Genomic DNA, 18,200 nt, shown 5'->3' with positions numbered 1-18,200 from the left:
TTGCCGGGGACCAGAGCTGCTGCTCGGCACTGCGGGTCTGCGTGTGCCGGGGCGCCTCGCAGCGCCTCAGCCAGCTCCTCTCTCCGCCTTTCACGGTATTCGGTGCGCCTGCATTCCCATGGGTCAGTCATGCAACGCGTGAAGGTGGCCGTCATGTGGTAGTTGGAAAACTGTAGCCAGGAAGAGAAGTAGTGGATTCATTCTTGGGAATTTTTCACTGCTTCTGTTATGGCTATTGAAATACCAATCGGTCGAGAGGGCTGCCTTCTTGAATGCCCAGGCCCTACTCCTGTTGCCACAGTTTTCGACCAAGTGCATTACAAGCCACTGGTATTCAAAAGGTTTCTTTCTGTTTCGTTTCCAGCAAAAGCATCAAGTCTGCTGGGTTGTGTTATTTTTTGTTCCAGTGCCCAACCACTAGAGGGACAGAGAGTGGTTGAGCATTGGCGCAGGCCAATGCTCGCAGCGCCAACTTTCCAGAATGCTAGAGCTGTTTGGGAACACTTTCAGGCATATGGTGTGATTCTTGTGTCCTGCACAGGGCCAGGAATTGGACTTCGGGGGTCCTTGTGTGTCCCTTCCAACTCAGGATATTCCATGGTTCTTGAAGTTAGTAAAGGAGCACTTAATTTAAATAAGTGTAGTTGTACAGTACAGGCAGCCTTCACACTTAAAATGTGTTATTTTTCATACGCATCTATCAGTCACTGAATCTCTGATTGTACTTAGCCCCAGCCTGATCTTGATGGAAGCCAAAGGAAATAAATGCAGTCTAAGACAGTAGATATTTAAAGTTTTACTTAATTAAATGGCTATATTCTCATGTAAGCACTCGAGATGCAGTGCTGTGCATCACGAATGCCTGTTCTCCCTTGCTTATTACAGCAGCAGTGTGTGTTTGGAGTTACTTCCAGCTTGTGTGATCTGTCTTTTCCAAACAGGGTTTCTCTTGGGTCTGCTTCTACTGTAAAAGTAGAAGCATGGCAGTTAAATGGAATGTCATGGTTGTGATCTGCAGCATCATAATTTTATGTACTGCAAGGTCTAGCTAATTCCAGCCTCTGACAAAGAAGAAGTGGTGTAATTTTAAGTGCTTACAGAAGAAAAAAATTGGGGTTTTGTCTGAGATATACTTAATAATCCTTTGACATGTTGAGTCCCTGGGAATTTGTCAATAGATAGTGCATACCTATGAAAATGTACAATGTGAAAGAGCATTTTCCAAGTGCTTTCTCCTGGCAATATCTGGTTAAGAGAGCTACTGAAAGTTAGTGCCACTTGCCAGAATGTATTTAGCTCTGCCATTCTTACTATAATTGTCCTCCCAATTGTCTGCCCAGCTCTACTCAGCACACATAAAAAGGGCAGAAGTCAGAGTTATGTGAAGGGGTTCTGCATTTATTCTGTGACTGTTGTCTGTGGGAACAGATTGCATTCTTGACATGAAACTGATTGAGTTTTGCAACCAGTAAGACTGACCCAGCCACAAATGAGCTCTTCCATGAAACATTGAACATCATGGTTCTGTTTGATACTGGGCTTTCGGTATACTATTTTACTTGGCTGTGTGGTCAATAATTACTGTTTTACCCATTTCTTCTGTGTGCAGATATAAATGACTCTTCTTCAAGCTGAACCATGAGTTTTGCATTACATGATCTGCTGGTTTGTTGTCGTCGCCTTGAAAATGAGAAAGCTGTGGAGCGAAGGGTAACAAGCTTTCTTTTTGGCAGTGTACTTCAAATAGCAATGAAGGGAATCTTAAATGATTATTCTTCTTGTAATACATTTTCAGAAGGAAATTGAAAATTTCAAGCGACTTCTCCGTGATCCTGAAACAGTTCTCCAGCTGGACCGGAATTCTGATTCTAAACAAGGAAAGCAACTCAACTGGGGTGCTGTATTTAGGTAATTCCTTGGCTTTGTTTGAGAATGGTCACAAAATTTTCTGGAATGGGACATCATTCTTTTGTTTGTTAGGCCTATTTTAGTGCTTATCTTTTTGTATATTGATTTAGACTTCTTGTCAGATTATAAACAAGTAATTGCTTACCTTAGTCTCCAAAGGAAGTAAGTTTAAAGTGGCCAAAAGTGCCACACTTATCCCTTACAGAAAACTGCAAGGAAACTCATTAATTGGGTAGATTCTTTTACTTGCAAAAATAATAGTTACTTTCTTCTATGGAAAATTATTCTTCTCTTCTGATTTTCAGTCTATACTCTTAGGTGGATTACAGGTAGCTTTGTTAAAGTTTCTTGTGTTGCTGAATTCCTCAAGATACAGTAGGACTGTGGCATGTTTGTAGAGGCTGATCTTTGGTACAATCGGCTTAAGGTGTACTTTAAGATTGGACTAAGCATGAGTGTGATCAGATCTTACAGCAGCTTCAGCCAGTGTTAAATTTCATGGTAGAAGTTCATGTGAATTACTGCTTTTCATTGAATGGGTTCCTGCTTTCCATTATGTTTTTTTTAATTTGACAGCATTGGAATAGTTTTTGTTTCACAAAACCAAAACTTTTTATTTATATAAAGTATACCAAAACTTTCGTAAAACGTACTTGATAAATTTTATATGTTGCTTTAGAGACAGTAATATATTAGGAATACACAGGAGGAATACAAAAATAGAGCCTCTAAACTGAATTCAACTAGAAGGCCAGAAAATCTATAGCAATTACAGTGGCAAATACAGTGAAAAGTAACTTATTCATAAATCTAAAATATAATCCATATATTAACTTTGAATTACAAGGAAATAGGACTTGAAGGCTTTCCGAATAAAAGCAATGATAGGGACTTCTTATTATTTTGTTTTATAATGTTGCAGCATAAATAAAAATACTTAGCAATGCTTTTTTTTCCTAATTGTATGTTTAGCACTGTGCAAAGTTTAAAGGAAAGTTTGGTTACTACTCCAAGTTGCTTTTGGGTTAGCTTTAAAACTTGCATCTCCTTTTATAGACTGTTTTCCAGTCATGCTTGGACTGTAGTGTATTTCAGTTGGGTTTAGTCTTTGATAATTAGAATTGTGAGAAGAACAGGAACTGGCATTTTAGCCTAAACCAACATTTTCCTATTTTACTTCTGTCATAAATGAGCAGATCCTTGGTTAATCTCTCTTTTATTTTTGAAGTGTCTTGCAGAAATATTTCCAGAAAGAACTTAAAAACCTGCAGCTGACAAAACCAAATGCATCAGCTTCAACCCAAACTACAAGACAGAAAAAAATACAAGAAGTTGGAAGCTTGGTCAAATACTTCATCAGATGTGCTAATAAACGTCAGTAATACGCATTATCATATAGAGATACTGGTTTGCTTTGGTACTTTGCTTTCAACTTTGAATTTTAACTTTGAAGTTATCAGATGTTTGCTATTAAATATCTTAATGTGAATCCATCACTTGTGCTCCTTATCTGTTCTTTTTGGTGTTCACAGTGCCTTTTTCTAATTACTCAATGTGTCTATAACTGATATATCCTCCCACTGGTAATTTATATTTTAGAAACAGCTTAAGAAAATATTTCCTCATAGAACTGTTTCAGAACTGGAAGTTTGGGGGTTTTGTTGTTTTGTTTTTTTAATTAGGTAACATTTACAAACAATTAGTTACAGATTTATTTGGTAGAATTTGAGTTAATTAAATAATCTCATGTTATTTCTTCATATAGGAGGACCCAGACTGAAATGTCAGGAACTTCTGATTTATGTCGTGGAAATTATAAGAGATCCAATAAGTTGTGCTGCTTATGGCTCTGACTGTAGTAGTATACTCCTGAAGGATATCCTGTCAGTAAGGAAATACTGGTGTGAGATATCCCAGCAGCAATGGTCAGGTAACATTTTTGAGCCTACTTAGAAATGTGTTTTCCTTTTGTAGAAGCATGTTTTAGATGTGTTTTCATTTGTTTGACATCCTGTTGTGTGAGGTAGTGCGCAAAATATGGAGTAAAGCAGTGTCAGCCTCTGAGGGCTTACACTTGAAGTAAACAAAACAGCAAAGATTAGGAATTGATGTTTTTTTTTCTTTCTGTGTACTGTTTGTCTATTCTTGCTGAAACATAAGCACTTCTGTAGAGTCAGGTCATGTATGCATGCTCTGCACAGGCCACTGGAAGAGAACACAGGCGTGGAGAGCCAGTGGGTTCCTGTGTGGTGGTTTCTTTAGGAACGTGGAAGTTAGTTGAGTCTGTGGATGGGCAAAACCAGGAAGTGTGGCAGAAGAAATGCTGGCATTAGATTGTAAGAAGCGCAGTGGAATTTAGTTACTGAGGCGAGGCAGGGCTGAAGGCCATAAATCTAGGGGAAGTCAGACTTTAATCCAGTAAGTGGAACAAGTTGCTTTTATTAAAGGAGGGCTATATAATCTTTGTAAAGGTTGCTATAATCTTTTCTAGTGATTCCACCTTAATATAACTTGCTTATCACTGTTGGGGTACATCAGAGAAGTCAGCTTTTTTATTTCTAAAATCAAGGATCTGTTGCTGTTGAAAGTAGAACATGGATTCCAGCTGTTGACCACAGAGTGGTGGTCTCTGTATCTTTAGTGCAATATTTTGTGTCAAAATTTTATAATGAAATCCTCTGTAATATATATGTTTATATTTACCTGCTGCTTTTTTTATACATTTGCAGAGTTGCTGACCCGGTATGGCCATTTATACCTCAAACCTTCTGGGAGCATTAATAGAGTCTTAGTGGCTAGGATAATTCACACACTTACAAGAGGGTACTGCTTCCAAACTGATGGGTTGTGTTCTGACATGCTTGTCTTCTTTTCAAAAGCAGTGCAGTCTGCAAGGTATGTTTCAAGTGCTCCTTTTGTATGCTAGAAAATAACTTATATTAAGTACTTGGGATTAGACTTCAGTAATAACAGGTAATACTTCTTCAGATATATTTTCTTCTGCATTTGAATGTCAATTAAGGAACTTCTCTGAAATACTAATGACTTCTGCATTTATTAAGCAAATACTATTCTGAGTGTTGTTACTTGCTAGTATTTGCATTTAAACAATATTTATGAAAATAAATAAGATTATTTCTCTTGGAAGTTTGAGTGTTAGGTTTGTGTTACAGGCAGGAGAAGAATACTGCAGGCCTGGATCATATTGTTGGAGCAATGAATATCTTCTGCAACAAGTTTGCTGACAACTGTCGCATACAGATTTGCAAAGTAGGGGAAGAAATTTTGCCTACGGTGCTTTACATATGGACTCAGTATAGACCAAAGGATTCCCTGAAAGAATCAATAATTGAGTTATTTCGTCTCCAAGTTCATATTCATCATCCAAAGGGTGCAAAAACTCAGGGAAGAGGTACAATGAAAAGCCTAATTTTTTTTTATTGCTGCATGTGGTTGTTTATTATTGTGCCAACTCTGAATTTTGATACTGAGTCTTGGAAACATTAATGGTAGTGATGATTATTTGTCAGTAGTTTTATGCTATGGGTTAATACTGAGTGAAAGTGAAAAGGAGTTTTCAAGTTGTATCAACTAACACCATATTAATTGTGTTAAGTCCTTCAAAGGTTGGGGCATCTTTTAATCAAAGGGCAGTTTTAATTGCTAAATGAAAATACAAAGTCTTTGGGGAAAGGAAATAATGACTTAGATTTTGTTTAGATTGCCACATGTATTAGTGTCTTACCAGATCTATTTAAACACAGAAATTACTACTGTTAGTTGAGTCTGACTTACACTATAAAACTGGTCAGAGAATATAACTCAGTAATTATGTTTGTCGTGGTCTATTTTAGTTCTAGCATAGTTTTTTTTAAATACTTTATACAAATCTGTCCATTACCTTTAACTGTAATCTTACCAGTTAGATCAGGAATCATTTATTAGAAACTTAATTCCCACCCTAATTACTTCTATATGCTGATTAAGTTCTCTCTTAACTTTTCCTCTTTTTTCCTTTATTCGTTCTAAAGTATAGAATCTGCTTTTCAGGCCTGCACTTGCTGAACTTTGTCTTACTCAAATTTTGTCTGTATTTTGCATTGTCTAGGTAGGTTTATGTATTGTATCAAGTGGGTGATACATGCTGTCTTTTAATTGTTTTTGCATGTACAGGTGCATATGACTTAACAAAGTGGCAAAGCATCTTACATAACCTGTATGATCTGCTGGTGCATGAAATAAATCTCATCAGTAGCAGAGGGAAGTATTCTTCAGGCTCACGTAATATTGCTGTAAAGGAAAATTTAATTGAGTTAATGGCTGATATTTGTCATCAGGTAACATTTTTATTTGAATACATGATTGACTATACTGAGCTGTATGTTTTGCTGAAGTATTCATACCTTTTGTCTGTGACCTGTTGTGTTTTGTTAATTCTGTACAGTTTAGAAATGTATTATACTGTACTTGTGTTTCTTTTTAGCCTGTAAGTATTCCAGTTTTCTTGTAAATACTGCTGCTTTTTTTTTCTTAATTTACATACTTTTTAATTTTTCTTTATGAAAGGTCTTTACAGAGGATACCAAAGTCCTTGAAATTACCCAGTCATATGCTGTTTCACAAAGAGAGCCCAGTGAGGACACGGTGCCAAACAAGCGCAGGAGGATTGAGCTTGGCTGGGGGGTCATTCGAGACAACATGCAGAGATCCCAGAAGGATTTTGATGTCATACCTTGGTAATAATATCTTCACATGGAAAAAGTATCACTCCAGACATCTTTTTGCATTTAATGTTCTGCTGAATATGTTGTGCATTTAAGTTGGGTGTCTGGACATGCTGTGATTATATATCTGAGCAGTGAACTTAGAATGTCAGAGCATTTGGAAAGTTGCTCTAAGCTGGCTGTGTCATGGTACAGTAACCATTAAGAGTTTGGCCATTTTGGTCTAGTCCACACAGTTTTCTGTAATACCTGTTCTGAAAACTGTTCCAAGGCCTGGCTTCTTACCTTGGACCTTGATTGAGTGATATTTTGTTTGCCATGAGGAACCTCTGAACTGTAAGGAACTGTTAGTGGTAGTGAGGCTAGATGAGTCTTTACAAGTGAAAATGGTAGAAATACTGGATCTTTAACTTTTGATAGAAAACAAATCACCTTAATACTGTAAAATATAAATGAGAAATGGCAATTGAAGGCTTTGTTTGTTTGTTAATTTATTTCTGAAAGTGCAAATTTCTGTATATTTGGTATTAATTGCTTCACTTTGTGTTTTCAAGGTTACAGATTACAAGTCAGCTAATATCCAAGTATCCCATGAGTATTCCTAATGGTGAGCTGCCTGCCTTACTCAATGTCCTTCACCAGTTACTGCCTCAGCAGCGCCGAGGAGAAAGGACCCCCTACGTGCTGAAGTGTCTCACAGAGGTGGCTTTGTGTCAAAACCAGAAAACTGATTTGAAAAGCACCCACAAGTTGGAGCTCCAGAGAACCTGGGCAAAGATCTGGACTCTTACCATTCGCAGTGTTAGCCTTCAGCAAATTGAAGTGGAGAGCTTTGGGCTGCTTGGAGCTATGATCCAAGGGAACCTTGTTGTAGCAGATAAAGAGCTCTGGAAGATATTTTCAGGACCTGCATGCAAACCCTCAAGGTAAAATGGAATCAAGGATAGTGTCTTGTGTCTGATTCACAATTCTCTTTACTGTGTTACTCAATATTAGTTGTTCTGGCTGTATTTCTGTTTAAGAACTGCACACATTTGTGTTCTAAGCATTTGAAATTACCATAAATATGTAAAAAGACTGAAAGCAGAGGCAGAAGAGGCAGTCGTCTTCACACTTAGAATATACTAAAATTTAAAATGGATGAAAAATTTAAAGATCTGACAGACAAATGTTGATTTTTTGAAATTAAGCATGTTTTCTTCTGAATTTTTATTCTGAAATAAGTACTCTGACTTAGTCTTTAGGATAGGTAGGAAGTGTGTGTAATAGCCAAGAGAAATGAAAATGCAAAGATTTTAATGAAGGAGTTGACCAGTGTGCATGCTTTTTAACTTGCTTATGTACTTGATGCTTCCTGTGCATGCAGAAATACTCACTTTGCTTTAGAGTGCTAATCAACAAATACCACATGGTTTCTCACAGATCCCGTGTTCCATTTTTGTTGCAGTTCTGCTGTATGTTGTTTATCATTAGTGATGTCTGCCTATTCAGTGCCAGAAAATTTGGACATAGGAATGGAACGGAGTAGTTCTGAAAGAAATCTGGGTTCTGTGTTAAGGGAGGCAATAATGAAATGGCTCCTGTCCAGCTACTTGGAGGAGGAAATAGAAGAATGTACAGAGTTGCCTCCTGTGCTCCTCAGGTAAAGTTTTTGTGGTATAATTTTACATGTAAGCTCACCCTGTAACACAAAAAATTCTGCAGGGAAAAATGTATTATATTAATGCAGAATTCTGTTATATTAAAGATTAAGCAGTGTGTAAGGTTTTTCAGCTTCCTATAGAATGTCATTCTGGGGATATAATTTGGTTATCTGTCCATATCATGGCAGATATGTGACCTATGCATTAGAAATCTTCAGTGGAAACTTAAATTTCATTGAAGATACCTTGTTAATCTGGTCAATGTTTGTGCGTGCTTCAGGAATCCCAAGAGCTTGTCTGATTGCAAGAAAATATGAAAACATTTTCTTTCTTACAGTGATTTTCCTCATCTCGTCTTGCAAAAAATTCTTGTGAGCCTTACAATGAAGAACTGCAGAGCCTCCATGATCTTTTTCCAAAATGATGCTAAATGGTATGTTTTTAAATTAATCATTATAGCTACCTAAGCTAGGAATGCTGCTGCATCTTTCATCAATGCTTTGGACTATATGCAGTTTCCTCTTAATAAGACTAAAATGTGTGTAACTTGTTCTGATGCAAGATGAGATTTACCTACTAGAAGTTAAATATACGAGTTTCAGGGGCTTTGTGGATTTCCGCTTCAGCTGTGTCAAGTAGGCTGAGGTCAGGAACCCTGACACAAAGCAGATGCTGCTCCATAACTGCAGGAGAAGGTATGATCTGTGTGCAGGCTTCATGTTTCCTTACAGTTCAGTTAGAGCTGGAATGGTATTGTCCATTCCACAGTGAAAGCCATGTCAGAAAATAAAGGTCAGCCAGGGTTTGGAAGCACAAAAAGATAAAATATTTTATTTTGCTTTTGTATCTTTCCTGTATATTTACATAATAGTATTTCAGACTTGTAAGTTATATACTGGCTGCTAAAGTAAAAACTGTGTCTCTTCTTTAAGTGAGCAACATGTGCAAGGGAAAGAAGAAAATAATTTTTCTGATGTTGAAGAGCTGTACCTGCAGACTACATTTGATGAAATGGATATTTTCACTAACTTTGGAGTAAATGTTGAAGATAAAAATGTGACTGGTTCAAGACTTGCCATCAACCAAAATCTTAGGGAAACACTGGAGAACTGCCTTTTAGCAATGTCAGAAAAGCTTTTAAGCACTTGCGGTCCTAAGGTAAGCTAGAAATTGTTGTTACATCCTTACATTTGTGCTCCCAACCAATCTGTTTCCAAGGCAAAGTGTATGGAGTCTGTATTTTGTGGTGATGAACTACTGGTATTAATACTGTGTATTTGATTTAGTCTAAGGTTGTTGCTGCTGAGCACCTTGTCCGATGTGTCAGTCTCTTGGCTGGTGTTCTGGGCTGCTATTGCTACACTGGTATTTTTAAAGAGGAGGATGCCTGTAAGTCAGCATTGTTCCAGAATGCTAAGGTAAGCAGTAATGAATTTGGGACCTATTAAAAATTAAATAAAGCATTGAATATAAATTAATTCATAAAATTCTGTTTGTATTGACACATTGTCAGAGCACAGGTATCTCCTCAGAAGAAGGCAGCTTAGAGAGGTTTAAATATGATTCTGCTGCTGAAAGAGAGGAGTCACTGAAATTCTGTCAGTACAACAGTGCATGAGTTTTGCAGTGGAGATCATTTTAAATATTGATACATTTCTGAGTCACACCTTTCAAAAAATGGAAGTCATGGACATGTAGACAAAGGACTAATTAGAGGAAAACAAGTCCTTTTTTGTGGGTCTTTTATTCAGAAATTTAAGATAATTTGATGGTTCAAACCAGTATGAAGACTGCTATTGCTGTTATCTTTATTATTAGTACTATCTGAGGTGGTTCCTGGCTTAAATACAGAAACGCAAAACTTACACTTTATGGAGATGTGCTGTATTTTTCTTTTGTGATGAAAATATTAGTGTTTCAAGCATGCCTAAGCCATGGTTTTGTTGCTACTTGAGCAAAATGAGTACAACAAAAATCACAGAAAAAAAAGGGTGTTCATTGATGCACACTATGAATATCAAAGCTGTATGAATGAGAAGGTATGAATGAGAGCCCTTTCCTTTTGTGAAAATATGTGTACTGTGTAGGTGCTAGTGTATAAGGGCATTTCACTGGGGTTTTCTAATCATGTTGTATTTTTGCTAGTCTCTCATTCATTATGCTGGAGAAAGCATTTCCCAGTCTAAAAACAAACTAAATGAAGATACCCAGATCAACACACTGAGGACCTTGATAATGCAGTGTACAAAATGTTTGTGCAATTGTACCAAGGTAAAGTTTATAAAGGACTTTAAATTTCTTTCTTCATTAATGAGATCAGGAAATTGAGTATATCATACCTTTAATTCCTGAAAAAAATCAGTTAACCTATCTGTACCTCTTGCTTCCTTACAGAACAGTGCTAATAAGATGCTGTCTAATATATTCCTGCGTTTGTTAACATCAAAATTTATGAACGATCTGATAGATATTTGCAATAATCTGGTAAGTACATTCTGTCTGTTTCTGAATGCAATGCTGTTCTGTGAGGGGATTGTTTTTACAGCACAGTAATCTGGAGGCAAATCAAACAAGATACATATTACTGAAAAAAAAAAAATTGAAATACATTGAGTTTTATAGAGAATTCCTAAACGAGAACATTTCTACCTACTGTTTAGCATTTGAGCACAGGCTTAGGGTAGAAAGAAGAGCAGATGGATAACAGTTGATCAAGGTGAGCATTCCAGCTCACACTAAAAAACAAATTTATGCTGTTTTTCATGTTTTTAATACTTTCTTGCAGTAGAGGTATATACAAAAGAATTCTATACCACTAGACAGGTTATGTTAATGCACTTGTAAAGGAGCGGGGGTTTTTGTGTTTATCATGTGGGTATTAAATCTTACTGTAAATTACTCCTTTTCCACTAGGAAAAGTGGAAGTGTGGCACATCACTGCACAATTCTTAAAATTTCTCTTTGGCACATGGGGCTGTAGTCAGGTCTAGGTAGGCAAATTCCTGCTTTTCAGATAAGGAAGAGTTGGGGGTTTTACTATGTGTTAATTTGTCATTTGGTAGGGAAGGTAGTAATTAGTTTGCCCTCAGAAAGTCACATGCCTCCTTTTCATTTCTTTCTAATGATGAAGTATGGTGAAAAGTTGGTGAGTCTTACAGAGAGAACTGTTTTTTAAAAACTGACGCTGTCCTTGGCAGAATCTAGAATGCAGAGATCAGTATCTGTCTGAGGAAGCTTCTATGCTAAAGAGAATAGTTCAGACAGTGTACAGAAAACAGGTTTATGACAAAGGATGAAATTCATGAATTCTGTGTCAACCTTACTGTCTTCACCTGTTCTAGTTCACTGGAAAACTGCAGTGTCTCTCCTTGTGCTATGTCTGTGGTGTTTCTTCTGTCCCTAAAAAACAACTTTAAAGGCTGTGGTGTTTTTGTCAGATGACAGTTACTGGAAAGCCAAGTGTACTGGGAGAAGTGGATCTCAGGAATGATCCTGAGGAGAGTATAATGGAAGCAGATAACCAGGGATCTGATGGCTTGTGTGATCATCATTCAGTGACTGACGTCAGTGATACAAATGAATCTGGTGACATGCAAACTGTAACAGGTAGGTCTTTTCTACCTCCAAACTACTTCCAAAAGCTTGTTTTTGCAAATATCTCTTTTCTTGAAAGTTACTAAGGTACAAAATTGTGCTGCATTATTAGTAGTTGAAGCAGCTAGTGGTTGAACTAGGTACTTTCTAAGCAGTAATAATTTTCATCAGTGTTTTAAAGATGTTAATGAAGTGTTTGAGCTCATTTAGAAAGAAGTAATTTATTTTTAATTTTATAAATCAAATAAGGCAAGAGGAGACACTAACTTTCTGAGGGTCAGACAGAAGTTTTGTCGAAGAAAAGGCTAGAAAATGTGTCTATAGAATACTTGTCTCTCATTAGATTGTGCTTCATTATCTTAAAAATAGTCCTATTTAACTTTTCTCCTTCTCCTGATCAGTAGTTCTTGACACTATATCTGGACCTTCAGAGGGACAGGAGCATAAATCTGTCTGTTTATTCCTGTTAAGGGCTACAAGTACTTCTGTTACCTTTTGTTTTAAATTCTTACTTAAAATGCCCTAGCTGCTCAATAACAAATGAACACAAAGATTGCTTGTACTCTGTCTTTTTTGAGAACTTATATTAGTTTTGCAAAGACTTAAAATGTTACCACCTCTTCTATTGCTTTGGAGAAGCATTTCTTACATGAAAATCTTACTTTCAGGTGCTTTGAGCCCATTAGCTGAAGAGCAGTTGACAAAACAGGATTTACTTCTCCTTGAAATTGTGAGGTTCTTATGTATTTGTGTAACCACAGTCCGAGTTCAGACACTGAGCTTCCGAGCCTGCGATATTCGGAGGAAGCTGTTAATGCTGACTGAAAGCAGTGTCTTTGATAGCACTAAGCCACTGCATCTGCACATGGTGAGTGTTGGGTTTTTACAGCAGACCCACTTCTCTAATGGTACTGTTGCTAAATTTGCATAGTCTTCTCGATTGCACATTGTCTTTCTCCTGTCATCAGTCCCCTGGGAAGACTTAAAATGGTGGTTTTGAAGTGTGTTGTAGTCAGGAAAACAGCTGTTTGAATTTGTAAGCCAGAAAATGAAGAGTTGAGAAAAAGATATATCTTGCCTTTATAATTAGTTATTTGTTAAAGAACTAGAAATAGTCTCTCCAGTAGAATTATATCTCTGGCTTAGTTTACAAAGCCACTTTTTTTTTACTGCCAAACTAAAAGTTTGATGATCTGTATTACTGTGGGATGGTGTTTGCATAAAAAGATGACCAGTCTAACATGCAATTGCTGATCAGTTGTCTTCCTGCATGGTTTTGTGTAAAACTTAACAAAAAAGTTCCTAATTTTTCTTTTTGACTACTTATTCTTTTATGTACTGTTTATCATTGTAGTTTTGTTTGGGCTTTTTACTCCATTTGGGTTTTTTATTCCACAGTACTTGATCCTGTTGAAGGAGCTCCCTACTGAAGAGCACCTCTTGCCTGCAGTTGATGTTGAGATGCTTCTTAAGCCTCTTTCGTAAGAAGGAAACTATTCGGCATTTTTTACATCTGTTTCAGGGGATTTGGTGGCTTTTTCAACATATTTTTTCTTTCTTTCTTTCCAGTACTGTGTGTTCTTTGTATCGTCGAGATCAAGAAGTTTGTAAAGTAATCCTAAATAATTTGCTCCCTATAGCAGCAGGGTTGGCCCAGTTCAAAGAACCTGTTGAAGAGGCACGGAATGCCAAAGGACAGTTTTTGACAGTTGTTGGAGCCTTCTGGTATGTTACTTAATGCAGAAGTCTTAAAATGTTTGATTTTTAGTTTTTATCTTGGCTATCAGTAAGAAGACTGTAGTGCTCTTCTGTGTCTTGCTTGGGGTTTTTTTTTGTTTTGTTTTTGTGTACTGTAGAATCTTTATGCAGCATTTAACTTCTCAGATTTTGTGTGTCATTCTATATTTGTAGCAGAAAATTAATCCTTAAGGTAGTACCAGAATAATAAACACTACACCGCTGTGTGTAAACAAGGACTGATTCTATGCTGAATTGCATCAGTAATTATGACAAGGGCTGAATTTCAGCAACCCAAAAAGAATATTGTCTGCAATTACCAATAAAAATGTCAAATCCTCCCAGACATGCCCATGGAGCACAAAAGAGTCGACTGTGAGCAGCAGAAAGTAACTTGCTAGACTGTTTCTCAAAATTGTGGACAACTTCTTCCGTTAATTGAGTATTCCTTGTTTTAGGCATTTATCTCAAGGAGGGAAGTGCACAGCATCAGTAAGAGTGGCCCTTTTAAATTGCATAAAGACTCTGCTTGAGGTAATCCCAGATTTTCTGACATTCATTAGCATACTAAATATTTATTTAAGATGTACGCAAAAACAGTGTGTAAATATCTTTTGCATATTGCAAAGTATCTTCTGTACATTTTGAATCACAATATTCATTTTATTCAGGTTGATCCTCATTGCAAGTGGGCAGTCCTTAATGTGAAAAATGAAGATCTCCCTGTGAGTGATGCTTTCCCACATTTCCTTGCAGACAGTCACCATCAAGTTCGCATTCTTGCTGCAAAGTCAATTTCCAGGTGATAATGTAGATATTGTTTCTGTCTGTAGGAATAATGCTTAATTTCATTTAGGTGGATGTCACTTCTGCTACTGCATAGCTGCTCTTTTCGATACTTCTGGAACTACAATCTTGTCAGAATATAAAAGCCAAATTTTGTTGAAGTGTTCCAACTTTGCATTTCAATTATTCTGTGATGTGAGAGATCAATATATAGAGAGAAACTGCTCTATAAGAAAATAAAGAAAAATCTATATAAGGCAATTAAGATAAAAATAATTATATTCAGAAAATCAGAATCTTATTGGTATGCACAACATACAGTAATTCTGTGGTGTTATGCTTATAATTATTGTTCTTTTTTTTTAAGCTTGTTTCAAGATGTGAAACAGAGAGATTCTTCTGGAATGTCAAGACCTCTTCCCCTGAAGCTTCAGCAAAAGGCTTTTGAGAATGCATACCTCAGAGTTCAGGAAGGAATGAGCAATCTGGTACCAACATCTCGTCATTAGTTTTTGCCTAGTTTCGATGTTTTGAATAAGATTACCTTTAACATGATCATATTTAGTTTTCTGAAAATATTAGTTCTTCTGGACTTCTGGTAATCTGAGCTCATGAAACAAAGTGATAGTCAGGGAATTCCTTTCATATCCAGTCACTCGCAGTTTTGCCCAATTAGAAGTTTGTAAATTTGTAAACTGTATGTTTCAGACTGCTCTTCTTTATCACACTATTTGTCGTTGGCAGGTTCAGTGCTGTAACGCTTAGGAATTGCAGAAAAATGTAGCCTCAATGATCTAGAAAACATATAAATAATGAATAAGGAGCAGTGTAAATTAAATAATGTCTTTACACAGTATTAAACTAGATTTGTAAATTTCAGAAACATCATGTTTCCAGTGGTATTAAGAGCAGTGGTTTTCAAAACTGAGATTTGCTTCGAAATTTGAGCTATTCAGAAGAAGCTTGAAGTGAAGGAAAAGTTACACTTCAGTGCAGTGACTGGAAACCCAATGGTGTGATATAGTACTGTGGAATTTCTTAATTATTCTTTTAGTGTCTTTCCCTTTTCTTTCTTCCTTGCTACCATGTTAAGTTATCTACTTCATAATTTTCCCTTTTTTTCTGTCATGCTGTTACCTTCCTGCATGTCATCTCTCTTCCCTTTGCTGTGGCCTTGCTGCTGAGGCCTCCTCTCTCTGTCATCTTTTTCATCCCTCTGTACTGTCACGTCCGGCTCTTTGTCATCATCTGATTTCTATGTTGCTTTGGGTTCTTGTTCTGTCCCCTCAGCTTGGTGGTGTCTGTTAGCTTTTCCCCTTTCACTACAGTTTCTTGTAACTTTTATTTAAACTCATCACTTGTCACAATGCCTTAGTAGGGGGAGAACTGCATTTAAATAGCAAGGCAGTTCTTCCCTATATGTCTCAAGGAGTTAAAAAAGGAGACTTGACTTGTTCAGTAGTGTTAATGTCAGTGCCCTTAATTTTAAATTATTTCTGCTGATTTATGAACTAGGAAATTGCTTTAACAGAATTTTTGCTCAAGGTCTTCATAATTTCCTGTTGTAGGTCAGGGGTGATGCAAGTCCTGAAGGTCTTTTGGACAAACAGAGTAATGGAAAAGCAGTTCTGCTGATGCTTATAACCATGGTTCTGTGCTGCAGCCCAGTCTGTGAAAAGCAAGCTCTGTTTGCTATTTGCCAGTCTGTGAAAGAGAATGGATTAGAGCCTCACCTTGTGAAAAAGGCAAGTCTGATATTTCATTTGATATTTAGGTTATAAATTAAGGTTAGGTTAAGATTGGAAGACTACAAGATGTTTTGCTCAGTATTGAAATTTGTTAAATATTGTAAAGGTATAATGTGGTACTTACATAATTGAATTCATTTGTCTTTATATTTAATGACTTACATAGAAGTAATGAAATCATGAAAGGCAATTTGTAATGGTAAATCTTGTATGTTCAAGGCACAGATCTGAAATACAAATAGACTTTTACACATTGAGTATTGCAGATCTCATTTAAAAAATCATTCTACCCAGAGGAAGCAAGTTTTCTTATGTGGAAAATATGTAAAATAAATGCAGTGTATTGGAGGATGGTATATGTCCTGTGGAATTCTATTTTGAAGTTCACAAGGGTGTGCTGAAATGATTGCTGTTCATACTTCAGCCTTTCATGCCAGAAATTTTTTAAGTGCACATGTTCCTTTTATCCTTTCTTTCTATTCACTGCTTCCTGGTTTTGCATACAGTCTGTACCCTGCAAAATGGGTACTGGCCAGTCTTTATTTACTTATACGGGTTAGTTGTAGTTCCTGGATTGCACTCTCCTGAGATATGGCAATACAAATAATAAAATGGCTTATGCTAAAGAGGGGCTGAGTTACACAAATACTCATTAAAAGGTTGGAGGGTACACATGGAGGTGTAATATTGTCAGTTTGCCATAATACCATCTACTCTCTATGCTATTTTTGCATTATTTATTCATGCATTTCAGGTTTTGAAAAAAGTGTCTGACATTTTTGGCTATAAAAGTATAGAAGACTTCATGACATCACATTTAGACTATTTGGTGATGGAGTGGCTGAAAATAAATGATACTGGATATAGCCTGTCTGCTTTTCCTTATGTTCTTCTGAACTATACTAGCCTTGAGGAGTTCTACAGGTGAGTTTGCTATATGATGAAAGTATTATTTACATTTTATGTACAATTATGATACAGGGTCTCAAGTTGCTAAATGTAGCAATGCATCAGGATTTTGTTGTAAGGTGATGTATTGAGAACTTTCTAAATGTATTCCAAGCATTACATGTATTATATTTATGCAGGTAAGATTTTCTTATTTTTTTGTGTGTGTAGCAGTAGCTAAACAATGATTGGAAGTTTAGTTGTACAGTAGAGGAATGGTATTTACTATGTGATGCTCAAGGTTATTTTAAAAAGTGTTTTTAAATAAGGACATTTTAGAAATGTCCTTATTTAAAATGGAATTTGTGATGTAAATGTAAATGTGAATTTACTACATGTAGGTCTTGTTACAAAGTTTTGGTTCCACACCTGGTGATTAGAAGTCAGTTTGAAGATGTGAAATCACTTGCCAACAAGATTGAGAAGGACTGGAGACAAGTTCTGGCAGACTGCTTTCCAAAGTTGCTTGTCAATATCCTCCCATACTTTGCCTATCAAGGCCATGAAAAGAGTGAAGTAGCAGAGCAAAGAGAAATGGCTTCTAAAGTCTATGACATGCTTAAGGATGAAAACTGCTTAGGAAAACAGGTATCCATTTAAAATGTGTAAGTTGAGTTTTATGGTGTTTAACAGAGCAGAAAGAAAAATTTATATATTATGTATATAGTTCAAATTTATAGGTGCAAAAGTAATATTTTATTAAATACAAACTAGATGAATTTTTATCCCAAGGATTTCAAGGAGCTGTTCAATAGAAACTTTAAGGCAGAAAGTTGACTGAAGCATAATTTTTTTCATAATGCAATATTTTTTTTTCCACTCATTGTGCAGCCCTGAGTTTCTCTGTCATATATCTGTCACATTTTCCTCTTAAAATATTTTGTTAATGCTTTATGATGGGTCATCTTCTCCAGAGGCAGACTCTATGTTCAGAGCTAGTAGTAAAGTGAAACTTTTTTTTCTATATACTGTAGGAAAGTAGATTGTTCTACCTATCACTGCCACAAAGCTTAACCAAGCTTAATTTATGAATGAATTATATGTCATGGATGATGGAACAAGTAGAGAATCTAGACAAGTAGCCTTTCTCAGAAGCCAAAGAAATAATTTTG

General features: G+C 36.4%; 1 protein-coding gene across 1 annotated transcript in view; it reads left to right on the top strand.

Annotated features, from left to right (window-relative positions):
- The first annotated feature begins 60 nt into the window (after positions 1-60).
- The window catches only part of ATM (ATM serine/threonine kinase), a 57,926-nt gene continuing 39,786 nt past the window's right edge, over positions 61-18,200 (top strand). The window contains exons 1-26 of the mRNA XM_031066052.1: positions 61-122; positions 1,610-1,710; positions 1,796-1,908; positions 3,137-3,282; positions 3,674-3,838; positions 4,638-4,803; positions 5,082-5,320; positions 6,082-6,245; positions 6,475-6,644; positions 7,187-7,558; positions 8,080-8,274; positions 8,613-8,708; positions 9,208-9,433; positions 9,562-9,693; positions 10,421-10,546; positions 10,670-10,759; positions 11,713-11,881; positions 12,538-12,737; positions 13,268-13,350; positions 13,439-13,594; positions 14,065-14,140; positions 14,278-14,408; positions 14,760-14,880; positions 15,961-16,137; positions 16,895-17,064; positions 17,430-17,676. Of these exons, the coding sequence (XP_030921912.1) occupies positions 1,639-1,710; positions 1,796-1,908; positions 3,137-3,282; positions 3,674-3,838; positions 4,638-4,803; positions 5,082-5,320; positions 6,082-6,245; positions 6,475-6,644; positions 7,187-7,558; positions 8,080-8,274; positions 8,613-8,708; positions 9,208-9,433; positions 9,562-9,693; positions 10,421-10,546; positions 10,670-10,759; positions 11,713-11,881; positions 12,538-12,737; positions 13,268-13,350; positions 13,439-13,594; positions 14,065-14,140; positions 14,278-14,408; positions 14,760-14,880; positions 15,961-16,137; positions 16,895-17,064; positions 17,430-17,676 (4,002 nt within the window). The 5' untranslated portion in view covers positions 61-122; positions 1,610-1,638. The remainder of the gene's footprint in view (positions 123-1,609; positions 1,711-1,795; positions 1,909-3,136; positions 3,283-3,673; positions 3,839-4,637; positions 4,804-5,081; positions 5,321-6,081; positions 6,246-6,474; positions 6,645-7,186; positions 7,559-8,079; positions 8,275-8,612; positions 8,709-9,207; positions 9,434-9,561; positions 9,694-10,420; positions 10,547-10,669; positions 10,760-11,712; positions 11,882-12,537; positions 12,738-13,267; positions 13,351-13,438; positions 13,595-14,064; positions 14,141-14,277; positions 14,409-14,759; positions 14,881-15,960; positions 16,138-16,894; positions 17,065-17,429; positions 17,677-18,200) is intronic.

This window comes from Geospiza fortis, unplaced genomic scaffold, assembly GCF_000277835.1.
Source record: "Geospiza fortis unplaced genomic scaffold, GeoFor_1.0 scaffold16, whole genome shotgun sequence".
Taxonomy (NCBI): Eukaryota; Metazoa; Chordata; class Aves; order Passeriformes; family Thraupidae; genus Geospiza; species Geospiza fortis.
Note: the sequence above shows the minus strand (reverse complement) of the source record. Positions and strands in the feature narration are given on the sequence as shown.